This window comes from Lingula anatina, chromosome 3 (genome assembly GCF_051362555.1).
Source record: "Lingula anatina isolate TDL-2025a chromosome 3, LinAna3.0, whole genome shotgun sequence".
NCBI classification, from domain to species: domain Eukaryota; kingdom Metazoa; phylum Brachiopoda; class Lingulata; order Lingulida; family Lingulidae; genus Lingula; species Lingula anatina.
In genome coordinates this window covers 22888146-22899401 of record NC_141769.1, presented here as the reverse complement: position 1 = coordinate 22899401, position 11256 = coordinate 22888146, and the positions used below count along the sequence as shown (strand labels likewise).

The window sequence follows — 11256 nt, the reverse complement described above, 5'->3', positions numbered from 1 at the left end:
TGTCTGATTGGTTTATTATTACATGAAACTCAAACCTAATTAGGTGATACCGTCGAAAGATTTTGCGAGTGCAATCGTGCTAGATACCTTTATTTTGGCTAACTAAAAAGAGGGATAAATATTCATGCCGTATGCTAACTACAGAATATTTATATTATTGTAAAAGTACGAGTCTTCAAGAAACATTTGAGCCAATGGAATCGAAGATCACAACAGCACATTAGTCAATGTTGCACATGCGTAACAGGGGGAGCTTCCATGGCAATGTAATCCAAAACAACCTGTTCAATCGCATGTCAGGTACACGATTTCCTTAATTAATTCGTGTGACGGTATTCTTTGGCTCTGATGTATGCCGTGGAAGTTAATCCCTAGGTCTATCAGATTTAAACTGCTGAAACCATGTAAAGGTAAGCCAAGTGCAACGCCAGGATTTACTAGGCAATTCTAAACGGTTGATATTTTTTTTTCAAAATTCGACCACTGTCACTGAAGTCTGAACCCGAGTCTGAGTCTGAGTAGGTCATTGTCTAATCTGTTATCTCTGTTTTAATGCCATAGCGTAAAGTGTAGGAGTATTGCAGAATCTTCTGCACTGATAAGATGTTAAATTGGTAACATTCGACGAAATCTCACAGTGCCTTTTTATTTGAGAATTATTTTCAGTGAGCTATTTTATTGATATCTTCTGTCTAGTCTACCAGTGTATCAAGCAAGTAATGTGCAATACCTTCAGCATTAAAGAAGAACATCATGTCATATTACTGTTAGTTTTACAGATTGTACTGCAGAAATTGGAAAATGGAAACAGCTGCTCATTTATGTTTGATTTTAAAAAAAAAATGTTTATTTATTTAAAATTTACCAAGATGGGCCTGATTATGGCTAAGACCTATGATATTTCCTTTCCTATCCTTTCAGCATTGCCAATTATCAGCCAAATAGAGTGTTAAGTATAACCAGGGGCAGTGCTCACTCAGACTCTGCTATCCAGCATGTCATCTACTGAGGATCCAAATCCCTCAAATGGAGATAATGACTCAACAAAGGAAAATGGACTCCAGGATGAGGAAGACCACCCAGTTGAGGCAGACATACCAGCTGACCCCGAGGAAGTTGCTAAAGCAAAACAACTCCTTAAACAATCTAGTGAAATCATCAATGTCCATCAGTTTTATCCAGATTTAGATGTACTGTTTGATAAAGAAGGTGTCACTAAATCTAGCACTTTGATTGATGAGACTGAGGAGACAAGTGGTGAGGAGGATGAAGATGAGGATGAGGAGGATCAGTTGACTGATGTTACTGATGAGGGAGAGGAGAAACAGGGCATGGTGCAATATTCTGGTGCTGAGGGAGGAAGTGAGCAGGTGGGTAAACTTACATTGATAACATGAAATCTGTTGGTTTCTCATGTAGTGAGAACGTGAAGGGCAGCCAGCATCATAGCTATCAAAATGCAATGTTTTATTGGTCAATGTGTTAAAAAATGTATATGCATATCTGGGGGGGGGGGGGGGGAAATAAATGGATAATCAGGTTTTTGAAGAATATGCCTATGTGTGTATTTTTATTATAATTATGACTAATTTTTTTACAATTTAGATTTATATAGGCCAGATGTGATTGCTAAATATTTTAGTCTGTTTAAATTGCCATAATCATAAAAAATGATGATAGTAGCAACACTGACTTATCACAACAAATTTCAGGCTGAAGGTGGGGTATTTGCCACTGCAGTTAGTGAGGAAACATTGGCAGCAGCAAAAGAGAGAAAGAAGAGCAAAGGGAAGGCCTTTGAACCCCAGGCCTGGGAGCCCAACAAACCCACTCTCACCATGAGGGAGGTCATTGACACCAAGGCAGCTGAACAGTAAGGGCAACTAGTTGAAACAATTGTCATAATTATTATTCATCAAAGGCATTTCACGTGACTAAAGAGATCAAATAGCCCAAGATGTTAAGGTTTCTGGTCAAAATGTGAAAATTTTGAAGTGGCAACACACATATCAGTGTGAAGTAATTCAAAGTGAACACATGTAACCTATGTGTTGTTAAATTGTAAGAACAAGTACAAACACTTGTACACTTTGTCAATAGGTTGTCTTTACATATGGTTTTACTATAATTTTACCTCCACCAAGGTCGTTATGTTTTCACTTCTGTTTATCTGTCTATCTTCAAAAAGTTATGGATGGATTTTGATAAATTTTCAAGATAGGTCAGAAATGGGCTAACTTAAAAGTGATAAGATTTTGGTGATGATCCATGTATTAAATTATGGTGGATTAAAAGTTAATTATTTGTCTTGGCATAGGTCTGCGCTCTCTGGGTGCTTTTCTAGTTGTAAACAATTTATTTTTAAGGCATCTCTGTCTCAATACTTTTCCCATTCATAAATTAAAGTGCACCAATGATGACTTAATGTGCTACTTTCTTATTCTAGTTTCCAAAATGCACTGGACTCACTAAGCCAAGATGATTACGACAGAGCAATCCTGTGCCTCAACAAATGCATAATACTCAAGCCTTGGGTTGTGGACTACTACGTCCTGCGGGCAGAGACTTTCTTACAATCCACAGACTTTCAATCATCAATACTCAATTATAAAAAAGCCTGTGTACTGGATCCTGACTGTGCTCAATATTACACCAGATTGGCTTTTATCTATTACATGCAAGGACAGTGTTTGTTTGATCAGAGGTTATATCCAGAAGCTTTAGAGGCATTCTCAAGGGCAGCAGAAATGCAGCCCAACATTGAAGGCTATCATACAAGGAGGTAAGTTAGTTTTAGCAAATAGACCAAACCCCAATGTCAGTTTCATCAGAATTTATAAAAATGACTGGATATTTGGATCTACTTTTATGAAAAATTTGCTGGACCTAAGGCCACTTTGCTGAACTGACAAATGGTGGATTTTGAAATTGTAACTGGTCTAATTGGACTAATTGAATGCAAGTTTCTACAAGTCCTTGAAAGTTATATCAGTCATGGCTTGAAGAACCAACAGTTTCAGCATGTCTGTTTATCTGAATGCAAACTTCATGCAATAAAAGATCTGTTTTGAAATTGGCTGAGTTGCAAAGGGCTAGATTATTCAGAATTTTTTAAACCTGTTATCTAAGGACAATCCACAGGTAGAGGTGACATAATAGATTTGCTTCATGTGTAATATACTTGTTTGCACCATTTCAGCATAGCTTGCCTGGCAGCCCTGAACAGGCATGGAGAATGCTTGGCCCTGGTGAACAAGAGGCTGGAGATGGAGAATGACAACCCTGATTACTATGTCATGAGAGCCAGGCTGCATGACATGTTCAGAAATGTAAGTCAATAGTCACAAAATTAACCAGGGGAATAATCAATTGCACGATAAGAAGGGAAAAGAATCCTTATAGTATTTGGATATGGCACTTTCCTAGTACAGTACTGAGTACTGTGTGGCATCTAGAAATGTATGTTGATTATTACTAGAGGCATTGAACATTTAATTCTTTTTTCCAGTACACATTATGCTACTATGACATCAAGGATGCCCTGGCACTGTCCCCAGACCACCCTGAGGCTCTCAAGTTGAAGAAAAAGCTTGAAGACAAGGCTGAGGACTGCAAGCACCATGCTGTACAGCTTACCATCAATGGAAAACTCAGGGATGCTCTCCAGAAAATATCTCTGGCAATAGAGACGAACCCATCCATTGCAGAATACCATGTTTTAAGGTAGGGTTTGCTCATCTGGATCTGTGCAGTCTGTGCAAAAAAAAAAAACTTTGTAGCTAACTGGCCCTTCAAACCACTGGGTTCTAGGAGTCCAAAGAAGAAAATGTGGTCAGTAACTGAAGTTCAACACATTTACAAACTTATGCTGGCCTGGCTTCAGTTTAACTGTCATTTGGTGTGCGGCCAGTGCTAATGTTGCAAACTGCATGGGGTATAATTTTGTTTAACAGAGAATTAATTGCCTTACTGTCTACTGTTGATTGAATTCCTATTGTTTGATGATTTAACCTTTTTTAAGAAAAAAAATACTAGTAGGTTCATTAGTTCCCTTTGGTAGAAGATGCATTTACTAGAAAGATATTTTAGTCATAATTGAATTTTAGACTTTACTGTTCACTTTAGTTGATCAGCCATCAATTAATATTCAAACTTGGATTTTAGAACATTTCACTAGTGACTATGTTTTAAGTATCCTTTCTTTGCTTTAAGCAATGAATTTTTATCATTCTTAAAAAAAAAAGAAAAGAAAAAATTATCAATTTTAGATTTTGTCAGTTAAATGTAAAGATGCCATAACATTTACCATTGTTTTTGTAAAGGGGTGCTGCTCATCGCCGCCTTGGTGACTTCAACTCAGCAATAGATGACTATCTGCTGGCCATGGACAAAACTGACCACAATGAGGACAGTCCAGTGTACAGAGATGCCCAGAGACAGCTGCTCCTCACATACAATGACTTTGCTGTGGAGTGCTTCAAGAAATGTTTTTATGAGGAGGCCATAATATTGTTGAACAAGGCAATAAAGGGAGAGAAGGATCAGAAGGGATTATATATCAACAGAGGAGGTTGGTTGTGGCACTGGAGGCTGAGTTTGACCTGATGAACATTTATTCTTCTTTCTAATATAGAGAACTCATAGTTTGAATCTGGCACGTGGTTTAACTTAATTAACTTCAAATTGATATAGAGTACATATTTTTAAATTAACAACTGTATGTTGAAAAATACCATTTTATTGAAGGTTTTTGTTGGATATGATATGATTTTTATTTTTTGTCCACCATTTGGCATGAGCATTATTCAAAAACAAATAAATAAACCCCACCTGTCAATTGATATATGTGATATCAGAACTATAGTGGATAAATATAAAAATGGTAATGATTGGTCAAAAGTGGTTAAAATTTATTAAGTGAAACTTTTGATGTGAAATTATTATGTTCTCTGCAGATTGTTTCTTCCGTCTTGGTGAGATCAACTTTGCCCTGGCTGACTACCACCAGGCTCTGGAGCTGGACCCCATGAACCAGAATGTCAAGACCAGGATATCTATCATACACAATGAGTACGGTGTGGCTGACTACACGGATAAGAAATACAAGGTAATGGGAAGCTTATCAGTGCTGCCCTCTTGTGATTAAATAACATACAGATGTCATTATGAGTAAAGGTTGAGATCCATTGTTTGTATTATGTTGTATTATGTTATTCCTAAAATGTCCCCCATTATTCTGAGTATAGTATATTTTGATGCCATTACTTATGTCACTGTGTGTGTGTGTGTGTGTGTGTGTGTGTGTGTGTGTGTGTGTGTGTGTGTGTGTGTGTGTGTTATAAACATGCTTTTTTATTTTAAAATGGGAATTAAGATATTAAGTCAAACAATATTAGATGCATCCCTTGGTTATATTGGTAAATGAAGTACTGTACTTGTTTTATATTTCAGGATGCAGAGGCTCGGTTCACTCTGGCTATTCAGCACAATCCTAGGATAGGGCAGTATTACATCTCCAGAACACGGGCCAGGTACATGCTGGAGGTGAGCCAGAACTGCTTATAGTGCTTCATTTTTAACACTATGCAAAAAGATCTTTCTAAGGATTATGAATTATTCTTAAATTTAGATAATAAGTAAATAAAAATATGAAAATTAGACTTAATGTTTGCATAAAAGCATTGTTTGAGGCCAAATTGCTTAAAACATATGATCAGGTTATTCATTGTTAGATTGAAAGAAAAAGAATTTAAAGTGCATCATGATTATTTATTACGTTATTCTAATAATGTTCTCCTCAAAACAAAGCATGCTCTTCATAGTTTCTGTTTACCAAACCTTGTAGCAAAGCATTTATGTGTATATAGATGATAATGAAATGCCTTTTAGTATCAGCACAGAAAGCAACAGTGAATTCTTTCTTGCTTTTTCAGAACCACAATGGTGCTCGCCATGACATAGTGATGGCATTGCACTTGGACCCAAGCAATGAGGAAATTCTTTCCTTGATCCCTCGACTCTTCCCTGGCAAATCCATCACGGACATAATGCAGAGCAAGACTGCTGAGGTGACAAAGATGGCGCTGCAGAACCTGTCATCCACTGCATCTCCCATCAAGCTGAAGCCCATACAGTCTTCTGGGCAGTTACCTGTTGCCAGGTGAGTAAAACTCAGGATGTGAATATCAGATTAATTTGATAAGAATTCTCTTCCCTGTAGTGCCCAGTCAACAAGCAACTCCAGGAGGAGGAATGTTTGGTTCATGTGTGATGCCTCTAATGACACAAAAGACAACAATTTAAATGTGTAATTGCAAAATGTTTACTTATTTGAATTTTTTTAATTGAGGACACAGGCTCAATAATGCCTGTAGTGCTTGTTTCCCTGAACAAATGAACACAGTTAATTTCAGATTAAGATTCTTAGATGGATATATCTTTATGTACTGTATAGACACATTATTTATGTTGATTCTTCAAATAAAGATGCATTATAAGTGTCAATTTTGGATTCAAAACCATAATAATCTTTTTTTTATTTCACAGGCAACCTTCACTTGGTGAAGAAGATGGAGAAGAAGAAGATGATGGCACAGATGTAAAGAAAGAGGCTTTGGAAATCTCAAAGAAAGGAAGGAGACGGAAGAAGAAAAGGGAAAAGGTCTTCCCAGATTGGAAAGAATGTATGCAAGAGAAGGAATTTAATTTGATTGTAGCCCAGGAAAAGAAACAGGTGTGTGATAATAAAGTACATGCTCAATCATTCTAAAATGTTTTTTCTTGGTTCTGGTTATGAACTTTTGAAGAGAAAATTAATTATGAAATCATTTAGAAACAATATTTAACTAAGATTTCAGTACTTTGTTTTATTTTGTGTGATGCAGTCATAATCCTAAAAGCTTAGAAATAAAATTTGAAATTGTTCTATAGATTCAGTGAATCCATGACATCCATATTGTATGTAATATACTATACATTATGTATAGGAAAAAAATGTGTTTTAGTATTTCAAACTTTTAAACTTCAGATCTATGACAATGTAAAGGATGCCCTCCAGAACAGGAAGAGCCTCCGTTACACCAGTGGCAGGGTTCAGCCTCTCATAGAGCCGTCTCCACATGTGAGGAAATCCAAGGGTGGTGTTCTGAAAGAGGAAATCATACCCCAAAGTTCTCAAGCAGGCAAAAGTACAGGATGGAAACAGTTTACTCTGGGAATTGGACTCCTCAATGAGTAGTGAACTGCTCTTGGTTATATTTCTTGTTTCTTTGAAGGATTTCTTTTAATTTTATTTTTAATTGTTCACATGGTTGTTTAAAACAATTCGTGTGTATGGAAACCTGAAAAAAGTATTTGTATGATTTTTAAAACAATTCTGGCATGAGGTAATTCTGGCAAGAAGATATATTACATGCATTCTGATGACTGGCTGTAGGTATAGTAGTAATCTAGCCTGCAAGTTGCCTATTTTTACAGCTGAAATTTGATATTCATACATGAGTAGCCAGTCTCCCATGAACTTTAATGTCCACCTTCCAAACTTGCCCTTCTTATTGTCTAAGTGATGGTGCTACATGTGTGATAGAATAATTGTAAAGTGCCAATAGCAATGTTAATTTTTGAATAAATATATAAATACTTTGATTCATATTTGTCTTGCTCTGGTGCAATGTAATTTTCTGCAGCTGCATACTATCACATGTTTATTGGAAAAGTTGATAATCCTTATTTTCCTATAGGTAAAACACAATGTCAGTTGATTTTTGCAAGAAATTTGAGTTTCTAGAACTACTCTTTGACCTTCATAACACAGGCACTTTATGCCGTAAAAGATTTTGAATAAAAAGAGATCAAAATGCAGGCTTTGGCTGAAAAATTATTCATCCAAGAGCAGGCCTACTTAAATGAATACACGTTTCCTCACACTGTGCACGATCCCCGCAGGACTGCACTATTTTTTATATCTATTACGTCAACTGGCTACATGATGATATTGAAAAATAAAGGTTTTTGTGTATTTGTGAATATTTTCTAATAACCTACAAAAGAAAAAAGAACACAGAACAACAACGATACTGAAATGATCATGATAGTACTTTAAGTATGTAAATGGTAGAAAATAATAGCATTAAAGGCAAGGTAGCAGGAATATCATTCTGAGTACTTATTACGTAGATAGGAACCTACTGAAGTTCAGAGAAAAAAGTATAAATTTTCATACACGGGGAAAAACTTGGGGAGAAAATACAGAACTAAGAGATAACAAACTACAAGAGGTAATGACGTTATTAATTAGTTTCAAGAAAATTCTAAACTACTCTTCGAAGACATCCGACCACTTTTAGTATCTTTGCTCAAACGAATCGGATGTCCCGTTTCTGTATGCCATTTCTCTTTCCATCAATATATACTAATAAAAACTTTCCTTGAAATACAAAAAATAAAAAAAAAATCATTTAACATACCGATAAATATAGCACTTTGTGTAAAGGGCTAATTTTTTTTTCGACTGTGATCCAAATATAACAGTTTAAATATTAAATTCAAATGATTATAATAAAGTGTATTTAAGTTTTACCGCCTCGCCCTTCTCGTTTTAAAAATGAAATAAAATGAAATACCGGTAAAAATAAAAATTTAGAGTAATTGGTAGAAATACTAAGATTATTATTAAAAAGGCATGTGGGGGTTGTATGACAGCTTCTAAAAATCGTTTGCTTCTTAAAGTCTACATTCGCTTGGAGGGAACTTAAAAAGTTCACTAGCAGGGTGAGTAGTGTCGATGTCGTTCATAATCTTTTCGGTTTTGGACGCTACTCTCACAGCACAAAAAGTCAATTTTCAGCTCTTTTACTCTTCAGGAAATGGGTCTGAATATTCTCTTTACAAGCCTTTTCAACGGTGTAAAGCTCTACCGGAAAGGTCAGGGTCTACGGGTTTACTACCCTTTTATGCCCAAGCTTAAAATTGTAGTTGCACTATTACTACGTCTTTCCGATCAAGTATAGGCGTCTGAAAACAACCTCTTTACAACCCCTTTCCGATCAAATATAGGCGATTTTTTACACGTCTTTATAACCCTTTTCCGATGAAGTAAATGCGATATGAGGTACGTCATTATAACCCTTTTCCGATCAAATAAAGGCGATTTTAGGTAAGTCTTTACTACCCTTTTCTAATCAAATAGTTTTTAGTTATTTCAATTACTTATAGCACTGATAATGTTTCAAATTCATGTAGCATTTCATTTAATGAGAGGAAGGCTTGTGAATTTTCAATTATAGTAATTTATTGCAAAAAAACAACAATAACCATTACAATGCAGTGGGAATTATGTTTATAAAGCGCAATACAGCTACTATATTTCACAAGTGGAAAGTAATCTTACACTTATTAATGTATTATTTTGTACACTCATTATACGCACACCCTAAACAATAGCGAATACCATTAAAAATTTACCTAGTAAAATAACTACGCAAATAAATACGAACCACATTTAAATACGACTTTCCAGAACAAAATCTAACCAAAAGTACAATTATAGGAATGTCACAGATTCATAAGTAGTCAGGCTTTTTCCATTATTTATCTGACATCTGGTAAACATATGATGAAAACGAAAACGACTACTGCTTATCCATCGACTTAATGTATTTGCAGAGAGTGGCCGCTCGTTAAATAACATGCCAATTATGTGTGCCCTAATTGCCCAACCCCGTTTTAAAAATTACACTCATTAGGTATTTTTGTTCACATTAAGTAAGGCGATGAAGCCTAGCTTCCAGGGAAAGATGAAATATTGTCACCAAAACCTCTACAAAATGCGTAGGCTAAAGAAATAAAATAACATCAAAAATATGGGAAAATTAAAAACAAGAGAAACGCAACATAACATGTACCTGAAATATCCGACTAACTTAAAGTATTTAATTAAAATCAAATAAATGCTGCTCAAATTCTAAGAGAAAAATGTACTTTCATAATAAATTTATAGAAAATACAGCTATTTATTTCTTGAGGTGTGTGAAACGTTCATCTTATTTAGCGTGATTCGTGAAGCACCCCATTCACGCGACTTGTGAATGCAATTGTTTATTCTCCGCCCTTCGTGAAACGAAGACATTATACCCGGTGATACGTGATTTTCAGGATATTTTTAAAATGCCTACTATCAGTGAGATAATAATACACTGTGATTTGTGTATTGATGATATAGCTTCCCGCGTACTGTGGTCATTACCCTCCCCAATTGGACTTTCAAGATTGGGCCTGAATTAAAACATATCAGTTTACTTGGGATCACAGCAAAATAATATACAAATATATGTTCAAATATAAGAAGTACTGATCTCATTGTAATAACAATATATATAAAAACAGTAAGTAAAAATCAATCACCGTAAAGGAGATATATTAACATTTTTCATGTAGAATACCGTGATATTATCTAATCTACAACTGTGGACTCAAATCGTCCTTGCGTGTAAATTATTTTCCACACATCAATTTCAGCACTTCTTTAGCCTGGCAGACCCCCGCGTCAGATATTTCTGCCGTTGCCCCTTTCAACACCTTCCCCTTGTTCAGTGCTGCTATCGCCCTTTCCTTTTTTCCAGTGCGGTGTCCTTCTTAACGGTCTCTGTGAAGATAAAACGAAATGATATCAAAATATAATGTATAATAACGTATTAAACATAACTGGGTAAAGGGAACAGCATATCTGACTAAAAAAAATCAGAGAAAGTATCAGGATTGAGAATTACAAGAATGCATGTACCACTACAACATGGAGAATGTAATGAAAATCAAAGACTTGGTAATTTATCAACACACATTGAGAATCAATTATCAAAAATGAAAATAAATTAATATTATGAAAATAACAAAAGGAATAAAACCACTTACTGTCTTCATCCTCTCGTTTTTCCTGTACATTTACTATGTTCTCTGTCTCCGTGGCTTTCTTCACACCACACCACATCCTCCCCTTTGTAGTTGCGATTTAATATTCGTTGTTTGGGGGTGGTCGGCTCATGTCTTAGTTAAACTAACTCTTATCAAAATAACACGATGCAGGACTGGGCCCTGGGGACGTGTGTTTTGACAGCGCCCCGATTAAAAGCTTTGAGATTGCTTTTGGGACGTTAGAGTTTAGATTGAAGTATAAAAGTCCCTTAGATGCGTTATCACGTGTTTGTGAAGAGATGACAACGGTGATAGAACGTGTCCGTCTTATAATTCTGATTCGAATTA

The 11256-nt window shown here is 35.6% G+C and overlaps 1 protein-coding gene across 1 annotated transcript; it reads left to right on the top strand.

Annotated features, from left to right (window-relative positions):
* The first annotated feature begins 113 nt into the window (after window positions 1–113).
* LOC106180528 (tetratricopeptide repeat protein 16) lies at window positions 114–7644 on the top strand. The gene is made up of 12 exons (XM_013564535.2): window positions 114–410; window positions 922–1370; window positions 1713–1873; window positions 2447–2782; window positions 3200–3329; window positions 3509–3723; window positions 4323–4570; window positions 4956–5107; window positions 5452–5544; window positions 5934–6160; window positions 6547–6733; window positions 7028–7644. Exons 2-12 carry the CDS (start codon window positions 996–998, stop codon window positions 7235–7237), a joined length of 2334 nt encoding a protein of 777 aa, XP_013419989.2. The 5' UTR covers window positions 114–410; window positions 922–995; the 3' UTR covers window positions 7238–7644.
* The last annotated feature ends 3612 nt before the right edge of the window (window positions 7645–11256 follow it).